General features: G+C 41.2%; 1 protein-coding gene across 1 annotated transcript; it reads left to right on the plus strand.

Moving 5' to 3' along the window:
• The first annotated feature begins 6 nt into the window (after window positions 1-6).
• Window positions 7-19,902, plus strand: LOC135335925 (cold shock domain-containing protein E1-like). The gene is made up of 29 exons (XM_064531634.1): window positions 7-162; window positions 253-463; window positions 992-1,086; window positions 1,312-1,351; window positions 1,547-1,643; window positions 2,014-2,138; window positions 2,335-2,412; window positions 2,602-2,658; window positions 2,952-3,049; window positions 3,401-3,464; window positions 3,917-3,979; window positions 4,481-4,564; window positions 4,854-5,035; window positions 5,508-5,682; window positions 5,939-6,034; window positions 6,349-6,396; window positions 6,619-6,687; window positions 7,170-7,261; window positions 7,659-7,758; window positions 8,285-8,377; window positions 13,303-13,382; window positions 13,961-14,093; window positions 15,091-15,153; window positions 15,508-15,627; window positions 16,299-16,406; window positions 16,999-17,195; window positions 17,686-17,748; window positions 18,421-18,504; window positions 19,703-19,902. Exons 2-29 carry the CDS (start codon window positions 455-457, stop codon window positions 19,731-19,733), a joined length of 2,544 nt encoding a protein of 847 aa, XP_064387704.1. The 5' UTR covers window positions 7-162; window positions 253-454; the 3' UTR covers window positions 19,734-19,902.
• Window positions 19,903-21,258: the final 1,356 nt, after the last annotated feature.

Below are 21,258 nucleotides of genomic sequence, written 5' to 3' on the forward strand. Positions count from 1 at the left end.
TAATAATTATAAATCTTGCTGACTCGACTTGCACCCATTAATTAGTGGCTTTGGCTTCTTTGGGCAGGAGCCAGAACTTCTTTATCTCTGTAGATTAGGTTTCTTTCTCTTTGTAGCGTTTTTATAAAGCACACCAAATTGGCAAATCACTCAGCATAATAGGTGAGATAATAGTGTGTTTTATGAACATGTAAGATTTGCATAAAAAATTATAATTCTAATTGATGACCACCCTTTTACACACGTACACAGGTTCAACACAAATCTGGACGATCTCTCTCTCTCTTTTTGAAGCAATCATATCTTATACAGACTGGTTTTTACGCATTTTAAAAATTCGATATCCACATGTACGATCAATAAATATAATCAAGACGAAAAGAATCAAACAAAAGTCGGACCCAATATCTGAATGAAATACTTATAACATTGAACAAACAAAGAGACACCACAAATGTTTTCGGTAAGTACTTTTGTTAATAGATTCTCCTGCTGCATTAATACATGAAGGTTTTCATCAGCAAACTATGCAAAAAGTAGGCTTAACAGGTTCACACAACAAGTGCAACCAACTCATGCTTTATTTCTATACCTGTACTGGTAGTCAACAATTTTGTAATAGTTGTACACGCATTGACACGTAGCTATACTGTTAATGTGTTATTGATTGCCATTGTTGTGCATGATGTGCAATACTCGACTACATACACTGTATACTGACTGTAGTATACATATACTGACAATTAATATATGGAACCCCTTAGCTTTCATAACGGACATATTTGGTGAACAAGATTTTGGCCATTTAATACAGACTTGTTGAGGAGTTGTTTTCCACTCGCACAAATTGCTAATTTGGTACCTGGCCTTGATTTCTCAGTTATTTGGCCTTTCTTCAGGCCGGGGTGGCCATTATATAGAATCAACTGTATCCTATAGAACACCCACCCCACACACACATAACAATCCACCCACCCACACGCACACACAGGATCCATTTGCGGGCCGCAGTCGAAGCGGCAGTTTCAACAAGAGTGGGAGCTTCAAGTCTCAGCAACCTAGCTCCTCATCATTCGTGGCCACGAGGTCAGTGTACACAGTGCCGTATCAACTGTTGATATGCACATGTGCTTATAGGGTCAGTTAATATTAGCCATGCTTTTGAATCATGCTGAGCTTATAGAGAAAGCTTGTTTTGGTTGATGACGTACATGTCCTTACTTCAGGGGAGACCTCGTTTATGGGTTGCACTTAATTTATACTGTACACACACACACACACACACATCATTATGCTTATTGCTCGTTGCAGTGCTAGCATCAGAGAGACTGGGATCATTGACAAACTCATGGTAGGCATCATCAGTGTGTATAGTGTACTTGTCGATCAGTACATATAAAGTTCTTGAAGAATTTAAACCCAAAACCTGTCCCACATCCTACATTGCATTTCATACTGTCTGTGTACAGTTACTTCAATGGCCATATTAACCGCATGACCTCTTTCTGCATATTCAACCTCTTTGTACTCTGTGATTATTCTCCAGCAAAGCTTTGGGTTCATCACGTGCTGTGAGAGGAATGAGTCCATCTTCTTCCACTTCTCACAATACAATGGCAGTGCCTCAGAACTCAGCTCTGGAGGTACCTCATTGTGCTGTCTTGTGTGCATGCATGTACATTGCTGCAGTGGTCCTACATGTACAAGTAGCTCCCAATTGCAAACTAGGAGATCTATGCAAAAATGTTATAATGTACATGTACATCATCATCATCGTGTGTTCAGATGGTGTCATAAGTACATTGTATAGGGCTAATTCACGATGAGTGTTCTAAGAGGTCCCTCAATTTTAATGTCTACTTCGTTATGTATCTAAATCAATAATTTTGAATTAATGTGCTCGTTTTTGAGTGGCTGTAAATTATTGACACCAACTTGAAGTCAATCTGTTCAATAGCTTAATCAAATGTATGTGTTGAGCATGGACAATACAAGTACCCCACCCCCCTCCAGACGAGGTAGAGTTTGAGGTGGGTGTGGACTCCAGGACTGGTAAGCTGATAGCACGACGACTGGTCCTCCTACCCACTGGCACCGTCTCCTTCGAGAGCATCAGCGAGGAGAGACTACTGGGAAAGGTACATTACCATTAGCAACACGATATTCTACTGGGGATATTGTCAAGTTGCCGATTTTTACCAACGGCATTCCACTGTCAACAACACTACAAGTATTTACAGTGGATCCACTAAGTTTTGGTACCTATTTAAAATGTTTGGTGTTATCACGTAATCATAATTATATTAAAAGTATGTGCCCTTGTCTCTCTCTCAGGTTGACTGTGAGCCCAAGATCATCTCAATAAGAGGGGCTTCCCCTTCAGAGAGAGATGGGCCGGCCAGAGGGTCAAAGGTGAGAGTGAATTCTACTGTTGCAAGTTGGTAAAGAATTTAGGTCAATCAATTCTGACAATAAAACAACAAGTCCAAGTATTTGATGCCTATTCTATTATAAAGGGTTGCCTGCTTATTTCAAGTACTGTACCTACCCATGTTATACATGTACTTAGTCATAGATGCGTATGTGTTGCTTGTTGCTCAGGTGAAGCAGACCTACAATGATCCCATGATGGGCAGGATCATCTACGAGAGGAGTGGGGTGCGTGAGCACTAGCACAATACCGTCATGTACTCTACAAGTGTCTGTGTCTGTGTCTGTAGTGTGCGTACACTGTTTCAGTACTACAGATGAGCTGGATAGTTGCACAACAGCAGGGTTTCATCTAGTGGGGGTTTGAGGGGTTGTTTTGTTGCATTTGGTACCTGCCTGGCCTTTATAATCATATCACAGTTGGCCTTTCGTTCAGCTTGGCCGTTAAGATTCCACTGACTGTACATGTGCGTGTACATGTTAACATTGATAACTTACTTCTGTGTTTACTTTTAAATTAGGAGGTCTTCTTTGTGCCGTACACATTCACTGATGTCAACGATGAGAGAGACATTCGCAAGGGAGACGAGGTCTCCTTTTACATGGCCAAGAACAAGAGGTGGGTGTGGTCAGGATATGACCTTAATTTTTCAGATTTCTAGGGGAGGGGGGATCCCAGGACGCCCCCCCTCTCTATGAAACCCTATTTTTAACTGTGTTTGTATACATATCATACAGAGCATGTATACAGACAGTACTGTGTGTAAAGTTTTGTTGTACAAGTACAGTGATGCCCCTAAATGCAGTAGATTCCCTGAAATTGGATCAACCAAGTCCGTACAATCACGCAATGAAACAGTCGGTGATTTTGACTTCATTAAATGTTTCCCCAAGTACTGACTGCACGTGTACTTGTCCTCTCTATTGTTATTAAAGCTGAATTACATGTACATGGATTATTCCTATGCAGGACCGGAGCTCTTAAAGCCAGGCTGGTGAGATTGGTGCAGCCAGCCAAGGTGGAGACTGTGCAGGTAATGATATCTTATACAGTACACATTCAAATGAATATCGTATAGCGGGAAACTTTCGTGAGGTGCAACATTTTTGTGCGTTTTTCGAGGGCAGAGCAGTCAACGCGAAACTGGGATAAACTCCCACGCACCAGTATTTCACATACAAAGCTATTGGTGGGTGTGGTTTCCTGGCATTGAAACGCGAATATTAGAACCCAAGAGCATTTCTGCTGAGGGCTCTGGAGCCAAATAGCAAAAATTTTCCGCTATACGGTACTATTACATTGTATTACAAACAAGTACAGATTGTATAATCCTTTCAAAGTCTGCCTTTTATGCATGTACATGTACAAGTGTGTATAAGGCTCTTTGTACCTGTATGCACTTTAGTAGTCGTGTAGAGAGATTGCCAGTTACAGTGTGCTTGTACTACATGCACTTCTCAACTGTTAGTTTCCTTCCACGTGCAGGGAATAGTGAAGACAATGAAGGACTCCTTCGGGTTCATCGAGAGAGCTGACCTTGTCAAAGACGTGAGTCCTACATGTACATGTATAGCAGAACACTGTTATGATGATGAATGGTGTACAGTGGAACCACTAATTAAATGTAGACTCCCTGAAATAAGGACACCTCTTATAATCAGAACACTCAATCAAGTCCCAACTCTAGCACATACATGTGCATACATGTACGAATGAACCCGTCAATAAAAAGGACGCTTTCCATAAGTTCCAAAAGTGTCCACATTTTGATTTTGCGGTTCCTCTAGGTGTAGATGCAGTTTTACACATACGATTAATAAAATGACCATGTCCCCTATCCGCCACTGTACCAGAGGAGATCGTGTACGACAGGCGCGGTGCAGCTCAAGATATTAGTCTTTGATTGAGCACTAATTATCCGCCCACGCTGAGTTTTATTGCTGCGTGTAATCAGAGGCTAATTGCTTGAGCTGCACCGCGCCTGTTGTACATTGTGTCCCCTATCCCCCACTGCAGCCTTACACCCACGTTACACCACTCCCCCTACAGATCTTCTTCCACTACAGTGAGGTGACTGGTGAGTCCAGTGTGGAGGTAGGCTCCTGTGTGGAGTTCGTGGTGCAGAACAGACAGGTGGGTGGTGGGCTCGGGCATTGCTGTACTGGAGATTGTATGAACAAGCGTGTAGTATGGATACACCAGTATTGCATTGTGTACATGCACATACATGTATTGTTGAAATCTAGCATGCCCTGTATTTGGACATGTAGTTCCACACTTGTATTCAACTTAGGGCCTCATTTTGTGAGATGCATGTAAGAGCAGCTTAATTTTCGTTTAAAGAGTGGATGCATGTACATGTACATGTATATGCAAAGGCTATGTGTGTTTAGTGGATGTTCGTTTCACCCCTCTCTCTTAGGGTAAGGACGTAGCTGCCAACATCCAGCTCCTCTCCGCCGGGTCAGTCCAGTTTGACGAGGTAGCGGGGGACTTCTTACAGGGGGTGGTCAAGAAACCTGTCATCCGCTCGTTCACCCACGGCCGCGGGAAGGAGACGGAGAGCACCCAGGGGGAGGTCACGTACATGGAGGACATGGACGGGTGAGTTGATGATACTAGTATGTAGTACAATGGTTCATGAAGTTTTCCTAAGAGTACAAAATATTGTGTTGGCGGTTTGGTGCAGTGAATGTGCTTTACAAACAGTGGCTGTAATAAAGAGGTGATCTGCTAACACATGCAATGGAGACTTTGGGGCCCATTACATGTATAAACCTGGCTGTATTATAGAGGGTGACATGAAGTTTTTCTAGAGTGCTTGACCGTTATCGTGTATGCGAGCTATTGCATCTACATGTAGAATTGAATTGCCTCGTACAGTGAATACATGACAATGTGTTGACAGCCACTGTTGGGTAGATCAACAGTGGCTGTAATAAAACCTTGCTAATACAGTAGGTCAAAACACATGCTGCAGAGAGACTTTGTGACCCCCCCCCCCACACACACACACACACACACACACACACACACACACACACACACACACACACACACACACACACATGTACAGGGTTCGTGTGCTATCGTACAGTGACACAGACCAGGTGGGGGACTTCACAATGCTCTCTGGGGACATAGTCAACTTCAGTCTGGCCATTGACAAGAGAGACGGCACAGAGAGAGCCACAGGTGTGAGGCTACACCGCCTGGTTGAGGAGCAGAAGGACACATCTCAGAGGGAAACGGTGGGTTCATTGTCAGTGTAACAAATATTGTGCCAAGTTAATAACAAAACCAGATCTTCACATATCTAGAGCCTGAACATTTGTAAGGCTTACAGAAAATAATGTACAGAATAGCATGTACATATACGTGTCTTTATCATAATTATCATTTTGGTTGGATTGAAAGCAAGTACATGTACATGTATGTATATGGACTCTGTACATATTAATTTGTACTGTCTTCACATCATGTCGTTATTGCCTGCCTCCCCTACAGGGTGTGGTGGCGGCACTAAGGGACGGGTTCGGGTTCATCAAGTGTGCTCAGAGGGACATGAGGATGTTCTTCCATTTCAACGAAGTCATTGATCTCGTAAGTGTGCTAATAACAAGTTTCACCAGGTGTACGTACGTTGGAACACTGCTCCATCAATGCCTGTACATGGATACAAAGAGCTATGTGTACATGTGTACAGCGCACTAAAATAGTGTACATGAATAGGCAAATAAGTAGCCTCAGTTGAAGGCGTAGCATTGACAACCAACTATCAATGGTGTCTTTACGTGAGGCCGTACCAAAATTATGCTTAGAGTGCCAAATTGTCTAGTCATTAAAAGATGCACTAGAACAAACCAGTAACACGTATTCTAGCTGTCCTATTAGTGTGTGTTCTCTCTACATTTCAGGACCACAAACTGGCTCAGTACGACGAAGTCGAGTTCTCTGTACAGAATGTGAGTGCACTCATGTGTATAAATGTACAACATTTTAGCCAGTATACATGTAGTACAGTACAAAGGTGGTCTTGGTTGAGGGATTGTGTTGCACTATTTGGGACCTGTGGGTTCCTGACCGTTGTATTGCAGTTGCCATTAATTTTCCTTAAGAGTGGCCATTGAGAAGGTCACCACACTGTGTACTAGTCAGCTGCCCATCACTTGTCTGTGTTACTGCAGGACTACACAAATGAGAGACTCCATGCTGTCAGGATCAAGGTCATACCCCTGGGCACTGTAAAGTTTGAGGTAAATTTAGTACAGTTACATGTATGTAGAATCACATACTTTTGTACATGCATATACATAGAACATGTAAGACAGTATGTACATGTGTAATCATAGTATTATGAGGAAAGTTATTTGGTGGAAGCTATATTGAGTGTTGGGCCACCCAAAAGTCTGTATGAACTTTTATTGATGAATGCAGAAGTTGGTCAGAGTGGCATTCCATAAAACAGGTCACCCTCTATACAGTGTACATGATTGTACAGCTTGTACACTGTACAGTTGTACTTGTATGTGCACATTTTGCAATACGTGTACAGCTGTTAATAGGCCCCCTAGCATGCATTTGTACCTGTTAGCAGCTGTTAGCTATAATTACAGCCAGTTTAATGGGCCTCAAAGTCTCTCCATAGCACGTGTTTCAAGTAGTGTTAGTAGACCACCTCTTTATTGCAGCCACTTCTTGGGGTACCCTCTATTAATAGCGTGTTTGTACCTTGCAGCTGTGTTCTAATGATGTGTACACTGGATCAGTGGAGGAAGAGCTGCCTGGAGATTGCCCTAGGAACCAACCCAGCGTGCACAAGATACAGAGGTGGGTGGTGGGTGGTGTGAGGGAGTCCCTAGCAACCAACCCTGCTTATACTGTACGTGTACGTGTACTCGAAATCCATGGAAACACACTCTGAGGCCTTGTGTTCTTTTCTGCCCTTGCAACTATAATTTTAATTGAATCAAAGCTACAAAACCATTTAGCAGCTCTAAGGACGTGGTGTGAATCTAAAAATTAAAACTAATATACATGTATGCATGTAGTTACTCTAAATCATCAAGTTTGCTATTGCTAGCAATTTTAATGTTCATAACATGTACAGCCAGCTTAAAGTACACATGACTTGTGCACGTATAAATTCTGTTGGTCATAAATGAACATAATAATTATTATACATAATTATGATATGACCCCCCCCCCCCCCCACACACACGCACAGTGAGGGTGACTCTGGGACTATTCGTTTCCTGGGTCCCACTGGTGATGTGGAGGTGGTCAAGTTCTACTGGTCCTCCGATCGTCTACAATTTGGGGATCAGGTGAGAGCTCGGGGCTTTAAATTAATTAGATATTTAAAAGATTGTTGATTTACACGGTTACTCATACTGGTGTATGTACATGTGGCTGTTGAAGTCTACGTTTTGGAGAGATCATAATTATAAGTGCAACAAGACTAGTGGTACACATTAATTGTAGAAATTGAGAAATGGGTCCATTTGTGGTTAAGTGCGACAAAGCACTGTCCTCTGTGGAGGGTACTTAATACCAGTACAGAGGGTATTTATCGGAGGTTCCACTACATGCAGTGATACGTCTAATTTCGAAGTGGTGGCTATAATTATTTCAATCCTCAATCAACAACCACATTTTTCGCTTTTACATGTATGTAGTAAACTAAGCCTAAGAGGTTTTTTTGTTGTCTAGAGGTGATTAGTACCAACCACCACCGACTAGTGTACTATACATGTATGTACATGTATAGTACTAAAAGGCCTCTGAATAATACTTATTAGTTTGTCCTTCTCTCAATACTATCTACTGCTGAACAACATCTGTTCCTCTCAGGTTGAGTTCCAGGTGGCCACTCGTAGCTACGACAACCTCGTGTTCGCCACTGATGTGAGGGTGGTTCAGAAAGCCAAGGACATCAAGTTCAGGGTACGTACAGTGTGTGCTGGATCGTGTACATACAATGGATATGTAGCCTGGTACGTATTGTATATTATAAGCACATGTGCTTGTAGGGTTATGTATAGGTGAGCTTATGATTATGATATTGCCTGGCGAACTGATCACTGAGCTCATTAGAGAACAATCATTCAAGCATTGCGATGCTAAATGCCTCGGGGCATACATGTTTCATTGATACTATCAAGAGTTTATGATAGAGAGAGAGTATCGAACGTAGGCATACTGTACATCAGATGTATGCGGAGAGTAACGTGACTTCCTGTATCTGTCACAAGCTTGGAATTTGCACACTGACCAATCCAAGCGTGGGTGATGTAATCTATCAACCCATCCAAGTGTGGGTGATGTAATCTACTTTCTTGATAGATGACATCACCCACACTTGGATTGGTCAGTGTGCAAATTCCAAGCTTGTGACAGATACAGGAAGTCACGTTACTCTCCGCATACATCTGATGTACAGTATGCCTACGTTCGACACTCTCTCTCTATCATAAACTCTGGGTACTATGGAGTGGTATGGAAGAGAACTTAAAGATGTGAGGGGAAAATGTTGTGTATACATGGTACCTGTAGGCTTTGCATGTATATAGTGTTATGGCTGGACCTTATTGTAGAATTCTGCCCGGATCTCATTTGAGTAACTATGCGCGTAATTTTCAGGAAGAAGTGTGGATGTATGATGTATTTATTGCGCATGAATTCAAGTGGCTCATGATGTCCACTGCTGTACTAACTATAGCCTAAACAAACATGTAAGTGAAGCTACATGTATCAAGACCTCAAATTCTACTCTGTAGTTACTTACCAGATTCGTCCATGCTCTCTTTCTATTTAAGCTTCCTACCTAGGTATGATCCCCAGTCACTGTCCTGTCATTCAACAAGGCCAGTCTAGCTTCCCTAGAACCTCTCTGAGGTTGTACTACGGAGATCTTGTAACATCGACAATTATCAAACGGTCACATTTCTTTCGACGATTCTAAAGCAAAAATAATATTAAAAATACCACGTGAAAAAGCAGCTCAATGCGCATGTGCATAGCTCCAACACAGTGTGCACAAATTATGTTTTGAACTTGATCGGTAGCCATCAGAGGAGGTTATGATTTCAGTGTAAAGTTCTAGCTTGTTTTGTTGCGTATCAGAGACTGAGAGCTGACTGTTTTGGACTTCCTGGCTCCTTGGGTGTATAGCTACCCGACATCCAAATATCCTCTTCATTCTGACGAATTATCAGTGCATAGAATGTTTGCTAGATTCCTGCCAGCCAGTATAATGCAAGCTACAGCACCGCTGATTATACTCTACCTTTACCCTATACTATAGTCTAGCTAATCTCTCTCAACAGATACAGCTAGTCAGGCTCAGTACAGTCGGACATAGCAATAACTTTTTGCAGTTGTTCGGTATCTATGGTGACGGGATAAAAAACTTTAGGAATGTCACATGAATGATGACACATGTCCAACCTCCTCTGGGTAACCATGCCGACAATAAGTCAGTTAAAGCGAGGAAAGAGTTAAGAGATTCAATAATATTAGATATGGAGATATGACTATACAAAATAAATGAGAGACTATAATACCTGCTAATGACATTGTAAAAATATCTATGAAAAATAGTTTGGAAGCTTGAAAAGTCTCATGCTCTCAGCATCCTATCGTTTCTGCTAGTTCGTATCTTTGTGATGTCCCTCACACGCATTCGTTTCAGCATCTGAGTGATGGTATTCATACTTGTCTTTCTTACGATCCCTCACTCCACACACGACAATGATGATTAGACTACCACAGCATACAATGAGCAGGATCACCACAATTGGTACCACTATGGCAACAGTCAGATTGACTATAACTGCTACTTCAATCTTTTCCGTGGTGTCAATGGTGCTTGTAGTAGTGTCAATGGTGCTTGTAGTAGTGTCAATGGTGCTTATGGTAGTGTCAATGGTGCTTGTGGTAGTGTCAATGGTGCTTGTGGTAGTGTCAATGGTGTCAGTAGTTTCTTCTTCCTCTGGTAAAGGTCGATCTAGATCTGAGAAGAAAATACAAAGCAATGAAGTCGAGTGCACAGGGAAGCCACGTATATACCTATGTACATGTATTAAGGACTGCCTGAATAAATTATTAATAATGACTACTTATTATTGACTCTTGCATGGTACCACATTTCCATAATTTTATTGGCAAAGAACAGCCCTTTCATAATAATTATACGTGGGGATGGTGTGCATGGAACTATTTTTCATTGTGTAATGTGTGCTTACCATCGGTAGATACCATGAAACTGTTGGTATCGTTTACACTGACAATAGTTGTAAACAAAGTGACATTAGCAACAGAACTGCAGTTGACAGCATTGTCTCCCAATGGAATAATGTTTATGACCTCAAAAGAATTGGATGTGGCTGAAACTTCAATTCTCCACTGATAAATGGCCTCATTTGGTGCTGTGATTTCTGTTGACGCGTACAAAACGACACCCCCTTCTTGTACGGTGAGATTAAATGACACACCACATTCGGAAATAGTGAATTTCCACCGAGCCTGCTCCCCACGTTCCAGTTCACCATTGTTGGTGGTGTTTCTTGGAACAGGTGTTGTAACTGGATTTTGTTTGAGAATAGTAGTAATTAATTATTGTAGGCCTGCATACGTATATATATAAAGGCTACAATGTCATATATATATACAAATTATAGTGGTGCATGGGCCCTACGATAAAAATGGTATCAGTAATTACAATCATTAGCATGCACGGTATAGTACGTGCTAATAGTATAGGGTTGGATTTTAGTTGCAAATGAAAATGAATGGTTTACTTGTGTTGCAAATCTGTTCCTCTTGAGCACTCTGAACGCACGACAACTGTGAGAAGTCAACAGAATTGAAAATATGCTGCTGTTGACTGGCAATGGCTACCAAATCTTCTCTCCGAAATCTAGTCCCGACTCCGATTGCAAACACATTAATAGGTGGAGAGGCAGCCCTCAAATCAGCCGCAGCTTCAGCAACTGATGAATAGCCACAGTCGTTAGTGTTTACTGTAGACTGCCCATCAGTTAATACCATGGCCACTCTAAACACACTGGGATCTGTACGACCTTCAAAACTCGGAGAAGTTTACAGAGAGCATCTGCATGGTATGTTGGTGTTTCCTCCATTATAAGGAATAGCTGCCACAGCATTTTCCAAAGATGTAGCGTTGCTGTGGGTGTCTAGACGAAATTGCTCCTGGGCAGAGGTGCTAAATGTGATCACACCTACTCGATTATCATTTGGTCCGATTTTCAAGCTGTCCACATACTGTGCAGCAAACTGTCTCACTAGACTAAAATCATCACGCCCAACACTGCCAGATTCATCCAGGACCATCACAATATCGCTATTAACCCGACAGGCTGTGAATGATACAAAGACATGCTGTTGATTAAATTAACATAAAATTATAATGCCATACAACGCTTTCACTAAGACTGAATCTGTTTGGCAGTAATGCATGCACTTGCCAATAAATTTATGCATGTACATGTATATCTTTCTCTTACGATTTTTGCTTGTCAAGAGGGTAACGTCTTCAATATATGTCTCCACAATGGTGTTACTGCTGTAGTGCGTACTCCAGTAAGCAGCCTGTCCTGGTACATCACACGGAATAGATTCTGTATCAGAAATGTTTAACAGAAACAGTCTCGCTGCTATTCCCGAATAAAGGGGAATCCTCAAATCCCTCCACTGCACACTCGGCCAATCAATGTTGAACGCCGTTCTTACGGCAACATTTTGTGTACTAGATCTATTTGTGTCTTGAGTGCTCAAAAACTTATCTTCATCCACCTGCCATATGCCTCCATTGTAGCCAGGTCGATACGTATCCGTGTCAGTTTCATCTCTCGATTCAACAAAAGCGATTCGCCTGAGAAGTTGTCGATCAAAACCGAACATAGCTTGGATTCTATTTACTGCTGCTCTGACAACATCGGACCCGGATGCTTCTCTTTGCAAAGTCAAGTCCACTCCCTGAGCAGTCAGTAGAGGGAGTAATGCACTGAGAGTAATCAGCACACTGAAACTAGCAGTCTTCATTGATGGATTGATTGATTGTCAATAATGAGTTGATTAGGATTGTTAAAGTCACAATGATAGTTTGATAATAATTTTGGTCATAACTCGGTCCTTTTATAGCTCTTTAGGTTGAGTGGTGCATGCCTGTACCTTATGTGCACAAAAACTTTGATGTGCTGGTGTAAGATGCAGGCATGCATGCACTGAGGGTATGGTACTGGAAGCAAGGGGAGGGTAAGTACTGGTAGCGATTAAGGGGAGGGTATAGTGTACTGGTAGCAAGTAAGGAGAGGGTAGCACAGGAAATGACATACTGTGCATGGAAGTAAGGGTGCACATGCAGCGAGGAACGTACAAGATATATTGTATAGCCAGGGTACCAAAATAATAATAATTAGCTTCCAAATGGGAGGATGCACATGTACTGTGACGTATAAGCTTACGAGTAATACGGTAGTGTGATCATACTTGCATGTGTATCCCAACTTCCCCCAAGCCTGAGATGTCATTCTACATGTATGTAATGAAACCTGAGTGTTGTATGAAATATACATGCAGGTATACAAGCTGGTGAGCTGCCTGCATGTATATTGCATACGACACGAATTTTATATCATAGCGATCTTTACCAAATTATGCCTCGAGGCTATACGTGACCGTGTAATGTTATAAAAATACGGTTAGGGACTGTATGAATTTCATTACTCGCTTGTTACCTTGACAACATGATGTTAAAGTGGTGGAGCTACCCACGCTCTGTATGAGTAATTGATAGCTAAGAACTTTTAATCACTCTAAATTTACTATGCGATCTGTTCCTCCCTCAGGGCTTTGTGGCTACTCTGAAGGACAGCTACGGATTTATAGAGTCCGAGGAGCACGACTGTGAACTGTTCTTTCCCTTCACGTGAGCAGGGCCGGGGTATTCGGTGTCAGGGTCGTGTTAGTGTTATGTTAGTGTCAGGGTCATATCAGTGTCAGGGTCAGGGTCATATTTATAGTGGGGCTCCTTCTCATGTGAAATAAATAGTGTGGAAATTCCACTACATGTAAATGCGTATATACATGTAGTGGAACTCCCCTTCTCTGATATTCATGTGCAGCGTACAGTACATGTACATGTATGTAGGGCCTCACTAAGGCCCTGTATGGAGGGCTGGCCACAGCTACATGTATTGCAATAACGAGTTTACATTTGCAGCAGTTTCATTACCATTTTGTATGCCATGGACATATTTTGTCAGAATCATTAGATTTTAACCAGTAACTTGTTCTAAGCTCTAACTATTCCATATGATACGTACATGCAGCTCCCTAAGAGCTACTGAATGCATACATGTACATGTATTATTTTAGTTTTGATTTTGAAAATTGGTCGATCCAAACTAAAAACTACAGTCAGTCAAAGATACAGCATATATGCGTCACTGGGATTGTAAGGCTGTAGTCATGGCTTGTTTACTTTTCTTCCTTTGTCACCTCCAGGTCATGCAACGGATTCTGCGACCCCCATGAGCTCAAGGTGATGGACGAGGTCGAGTACGGTATAGTACGCAAGAACAGCAAACTGTCGGCTGATGAGATCACCAAACTGCCCCAAGGCACTATTCAATCGGAGGTGAGGGTGTAGTGTTAAGGTTTTATTTAAAGGGAGGGGGCGCTAGTTAGGGCACATCTGGCTATAGCTGCCAATGCAAGCAATGTACATATACATGTATACAGTACATGTATACAGTACATGTATGTATGGTTTCTATTCTCCGTAAATGCCTAACTTTTAATGGACCACAACTTGCTGTTAGATCGGACCTTTTCAAACGTACGTGACAGATACAAGTGGCACCTGAGATAATTGTACTCAGTCTAAAAACAGTAAAGCACCCACAAGGATTGCACATGTACAGCTACATGTACTCTTGCAAACAAAGGAGTCGAACAAGAAAGCGCCATTAGAAAGAAACACACTCAGAGCACTATGTGAAGTGCTAAACCCTCAGCTGTTTTGTTGGCATGACTAATAAGGAAAAAAGTGCATGTGCTTCCAAAACTCGCTTCCACAATACAATTTGTTAGTACCTGAGAATGAACTGGATGTGCAAACATTTCCTGGAAAGGGGGTTGTCATGTATACAACGTGGAAGTGAATAATTATGTTAGGCCACTCCAAATGAGACTGTATAGTTCCCGTCCACCACTTGCATCCTGCCACTGCTAGTCATTTATCGGCACACAATAAGATTGCTTTCAAGCACATGCTGTTAAATTGGTGGTTCTTTAATGAAATTCATGGATGATGTCGCACGTTTATAATGATATTCACGATAATACTGCACCTCTGACAGGAAACTACAGTTTCATTTGTAGTGACCTTATGGTGATGTTCAGGGGCGGGGGTTTAGAGAGTAGCAGAGGGTGCTCCAGCACCCCCTGACCTTGAAGAATTTAATCTCAAAATCACGTGTGCGTGTTTCCTTTCCTTTTGCACCTACATTGTACCTACCTACTTGTTTTTCCTATACTGGTAGATCCGCCCCTGAATTGTTCCATTTTAATAAGAGGCACCGCAGTACATGTATTTTGATACATTCATTATTCTTTCCCCACATGTCCTGCAGGCTTTGAAGCAAGGACAGTACAATGGCGTCGTAGAGAAGCCAATGAAGAGCACAGACAACGCTGTGAGCATTGTGTACAAATAATTATAGCTAGCACTAATGTGTGTACATTGTAGCTCTTGAACTAATGTTACATAGACCATGTGTTCACCAATACGTATACGTAACTGCATGTCAGGAGGGCACTCCTGGTACTGTATATTACATGTATGTGCTTTTTCCTTATTATACGTGTATGCTTTTTCCTGGCAATGCTCTTGCTGCATAAATTATACCTGGTAGTACATTGTACGTAGATGCATGTAGGCATTGTACCAGTGCATACTGTACATACATGTACATGTACGTGTATACTTTAATACTTGTTCTCGGTATTGTCTGCACATCTACTTCACCCATCTCTCCCACCCTCCATAGCTTGACTATGAGGGCATTATCAAGCCTACTGGCGGAGATGGCCCCTCCCTTCCTCCTCAGCTGCCCTTCAGTGCCACGAGCCTCGCTGATCACAGAGTTGCACTAGCTCAGGGAGACACGGTACATAACATGACTGTACATAATTGTATGTGCACTGTACTTGCACTGTTCTTACACAGTTTTTTTACATGTTTCTCTGTTAAAATTCTTAAGCGTATTATAAAACCGTCTGGATTGTTACCGTATAGCGGGTAATTTTCGTGGGGTAAAAATTCGTTCAACTCGAGAAACGGTGGTTTTCGTGAGTAAAAATTTCGTTTAGTCTCGTTGTCTGCCTGCACTGCCTGCATTCCTACGTTCCGGTAAGCCACGCCTACGTTAAAATTCCGTGGAGGTCAGCTTGCCCACGAAAATAACGAATATTTTACCCCACGAAAATTACCCGCTATACGGTAATACTTACATGACGAAACGTTTTAGTAGCTTTTAAAGACCAAACATGTACTGTACGTACATGTACAGTATCGTTGCTCTTAACCAAATCTATTTTCCCACTGTATAAGCACACATAGTCATATATATACATGTAACTGCATGCATGCTTGACGTTATTGAAAAACATGCAAATATACACATGTACATTTGTACATGTATGGCAGTTCTCTGGTTATGGCCGGGGATTGTCAACCCTGTTTTGAGTAATTTCCACATCCTGCATAAAACAGTACAATCTCATGTAATTAGATTGTTAATTTTAACACTCTGATCTAAAGCCCCTCCCATTTTCTCAGGTCCAGTTCCGGGTGGGGGTGTGTCCCCATTCCGACACTATGCGGGCCGTCAATGTGCAGTCATGCAAGAAGTTCCTCAGGGGCACTGTGGAGACCATCAAGGGAGAGGTGCATACATGTTATAAACTAGAGACTACCGCTAGACAACACGCGCTAATAAAGAGTGGATTGTGAGGATTGTACCAACAATCTGAGCACATCACTGTACATGTGACTAGTACAAGCAGCTATTCTGCTTATAAGATGTTGCCTACAGGTATTTTAGGGTTCGATTTTCGGTTAAAATGAGAACCTTGAAACACGTGTTGTTTTAGAGACTTTGGACGTAATAACCTGGCTGTTTTATAGAGGGTGCATGCTGCTTTTGGGGTGACCACAATAGACAGCATGATATGCCATGTGGGCCAACCATGCACGTGCCATGTTTTGTTTGGAATAGTCTAACTGCATGCATGTGTACATGTACATGCATGTTTACTTATTGCACCACAATCATTTCTGCATACACACACGTATACATATACAACTGTACCAACGTCCCCTCACACTCACACTCGCACACACACACACACACACACACACACACACACACACTCACACTCACACTCGCACACACACTCACACTCACACGCGCGCACACACACACACACACACACACATACACACACACACACACACACACACACACACACACACACAGTACGGATTCATCACCTGCCACGGGTCCTTGTCCAGCCGTAGCAACAGCCCCACCAGTAATGGAGAGAGTATCTTTTTCCACATGAAATCTGTGGAAACTGATTTCACTGCCCTACATTCTGGAGATGAGGTCGAGTTTCTTTTGGTGAGCAACAGCAAATCAAAGAAGAATAGTGCCAGCCATGTCAAGAAGCTCAGGTGAGAGGGACACACGTACAGTATGTACATGTATGTGACGTGTGTCCCACACACGTACAATGTGTGTATACATGTAAGTGTTGTAGTTGAAGTGGTGGCTATTTTCTATCTCTCAATTCAATATGTACAGTGTAGTAAACTGCATCATAATCTCATTTGCTCCTGACTACATGTACATGTACATGCATGGAAGCCCATACATTATTGTCTTAGTGGTGGTTAGTACTAAAAGGCCTCTGAATGTTGGAAAAACGAACTTTTTGTAATGTGGACCTCAGCACTATCTGCATGTACACGTATACTGGTAAACAATATGAGGCTGTTTAATTTATCCCCATGCATACATGTACAGTACCTTAATTTATATACATGTATATGTATATGTACATGCATAAGAGTATACCTTAATTTATCTTTGTGTAGACTTTATATACTTATAGATGTATTGTGTCATGCTTGAATGTGTTTGCATACACATGTACATGTACAGTGCCAATGAAAGGCCAGAAAGGTTGAGAAGAAAACAAGTCACGCCAAGAGCTCAGGCCCCAATGTAAGTTTTCTTCAGCTGATCACTTCAATATATTCCGAGGGGGAGTTGCCTGTGTAATTGCTACATTGTATATTTGTGGCAACCCCTCCTTACCAAATTATGCCTGGAAGCGTTTGACCGTGTAAGGGACTGTATGACTTTTATTACAATGCTTGTTACCTTTACAACGTAATGTAGGCGTACAGTATATGCATGTACAGTAATTTGGCTATTGTAATGTTTCTCGTCATCCGCCTTGGTCGCATCAAACGTTCATTATGTGTCTGTGGCTTTATATTGCATCCTGTACGTGTGGGTTGCTTTAGTCAGCAGTAAATCGTCACTCTATGAATGATACGTACATCAGGGTTTCATCTAGGATTAAAAGTTTGGGGTGGAAGGTTTACGCACGCTGCAAAATGTTTGGCCACTCCCACATTTGTTGACCACACCCTCTATTACATAGTGCATCACAGTAGATCTAGTTACATATTGCACATCATAGACTGTACTAATGTATTATACAAATTCACCCCAGCCCCCCCCCCCCCACTATAGATGAAACCCTGTACATGTATATAGAAATATGAATATCATAATTATTATACAATCAGACAAATGAAGTAGCATGAACAAACACATAATTATACGTGCAAGTTGACATTATGATTTTCATTTCTTACACACTGACAGGAATGTGAGCCGTCAGCCGATTGGTCCGGACAGCAGTGGTGGGTTTGCTCCTCGTACGTTCCTCCCCTCCCCTGTTCTCAACCGGTGAGTGGGTGAACTGTCTTTCACATTCGTACAGTCCTGTATGTTAAACTGAGCCAATTCTTTCATTAGGGTTCTTGGTATTGCATATAAAATTATAATTATAATTATACATGTAGCTGCATGTGTGCTGTACGTGTTAGCATTGTACATAATTATAGCCTCGAATCCAGGCCGATTAAAATACGGCCTGGTATCTATTGCATGGGTAATTAATAATAAATTATGTGTGGTCCATCCACGCCCATGTACTATCTACATTGTATGGCCTGTGGTGAAGCTTAGCTAGCTCGTGTTGCCAGAAGGCTTGCACACTGGTCTGAAGCCATAAGAGGCTCTCATCTACCTCTATAATGGTCGTATCCATGGTCAGGATTTGAACTTGGTTTCTGTGCTGACTATGGCAAGTCTTTGACTTTGTGCTTCCAATTAACTGTGACTATACGACCATCGTAAATACATGTATATACATGTAGATGAAACCCTCTTCTGGCTTTAGACCAGTGTGCAAGCCTTCTCGACAACGGAATAGAGGGCATAAGCCACAGCTTCACAGGAGACAAAGTATAAAAACTAGTAAACAAACTACATCAGTGTATATAGTTTACGGTATAATTTTACAAAGGTTTACTGACGTATAACGAATCCCCCCAGATTCTGGGGGACTCAGTTTGTGCATGTGCACTATCACCCATTCAATATAGATACCAGGCCGTATTTTAATCGGCCTGGATTCGAGGCTATAAGAAGCTTGAACTTGCACGTTAATTGGTTCTATACTATAGCTGTTCATGCGACCTTTATTTGATGTAGAGCTATACATTTGCAGCTGAAGTTATCCTTTATACCGGTCTCTAATTTGTAGTTTGTTGCTTCTGTATTAGATGGTTTTTGTACATCTATTATTTTATTCATATGTCAACAGGCGAGTTTGTCTGTTTGTGACATCTGCTTACCTGTGTGTTTGCAGTTTACAGCATTGATATACATGTAGCCTTCCACAACAAGTCATTAGTTTTTGTAGTGGCAGATTTTGATATTAAAGCTTCTATTGAGGCAAATTTGCATGCATGGGCATATTCTTGAGGCCTATGCAGGAACTTTCGCTTAAAGTGGGGCATGGGCGTAAATCTCAGTAGAATATGGTACAAAGGGATTTCAATGTCGATATGTGCTTATTGACTCCGTTTTCCCACTGTAGGAGTTCAAATGTGAGCCCCACTCCACAATAGTTAGTACCACAATGCAAGCTAAAGAACTGTCAAGTATCGAGACACCCTAACACAACGTGAACAATTATAATTCCTTGCTGTCAGTCATTAATATGGAAATTAATATAATTAGAATTTCTATTTTGTCACAATTTTGCATGCGTGTAAATGTATATAATTATACACTGTGTATATATTATAGCATGCATCCCATCTGTTATACAGTAGCTCTGGGAGTTAAGAAATATATAGTTTGAGATATACACCGTCCTGCATGTTGAATGCATGCATGAATGCTTACATCTACAGTGCAACAACCGTGCAAAGAGAGTATAGAACTTATGATTTTGTTTATGTGAATATCAGTCTTCTAAACTAAAATTTAATGTGATTGGATCAATTTGAGTGCAGGCACATGCATGTATTATAATATTATACTGAGATACAACAGTCAAATAGCTTAATTGCAATTCCCAAAATACAGACATAATTATAAATTGCTAAAATTTTATGTTCCAGCTTTTAACCTACAGTCATGTAGTAGATCTACTTAGACTGGAAGGCAACAAATTACCGTATATAAAGCTATAATTATACTGTTTACAAAAATATATAGTACCAGGAGTGCATGAAGATGCACTCTTGATACTACTGTACATGCAGTGCAACAACCAATGAAAGAGAGTACGTAGAACTTTAGATTTTTTATGTTTTTGTGAATATCTTCTAAACTATAAATGTGATTGGATCAATTTGAGTGTAGGTACTGAAAGTTCAACTATTGGCGCTTCCATTGGGCCACCACCTGTTACATCATATGACATCATCATTCCAAAATGGCTGCTAGAATAATTATGTGTACATTGAAAATAATTATGTTAGGCGTAAAACTATCTTATAATTATGTTTGAGTTAAGATCTGTAATTAAATTTTGTTGTGCAAGTATTTTATTACCTTGCTATAATACGGTAGACTCTTGATCGCTATATTCCGGTGTGCCCCCTTGGTTATTACGGCCATGTAAATAATCAGGTCACGTTGAGATTTTGGCAGTGCATGCCGGGACATTATAATAGTAGCTGTTAGTGGAGTACACATTAGAACTTAGTGACTCATGATCGGTAGTTGTGCATTTATACATTACTTTAACAGTTTGACTTCAAAGTTGGAGGATGTGTTAATTGTTATGGTATTGAGGACACTCCATGCAGTTCAATTTTACACCTCAGAAGTATTATTATTTTTAAGCTTCTGCTCATAATTATAATATCATAAAGCTGGACAATAATTGACAATAAATTCGTAACATTTTGATCATTACCTACAATTACAATTACAGTGGCATCAGAGCTAGGGTATAATTAAAAATTATGATGGTTGAGAAGAGTCACCCACCTCGGCCTAAGCTGGCACAATTAACTGTGCGCGCGTGCATGCATGGTTAACAAAAAACTTATAGGTATAGCCTTAACTGTAATTACTATATGTGACTCTCAGAATATCGCCCTACAGAAGAAAAGGTATAGGTTGTGTCTGATGATAGAT

This window comes from Halichondria panicea, chromosome 5 (genome assembly GCF_963675165.1).
Source record: "Halichondria panicea chromosome 5, odHalPani1.1, whole genome shotgun sequence".
Taxonomy (NCBI): Eukaryota; Metazoa; Porifera; class Demospongiae; order Suberitida; family Halichondriidae; genus Halichondria; species Halichondria panicea.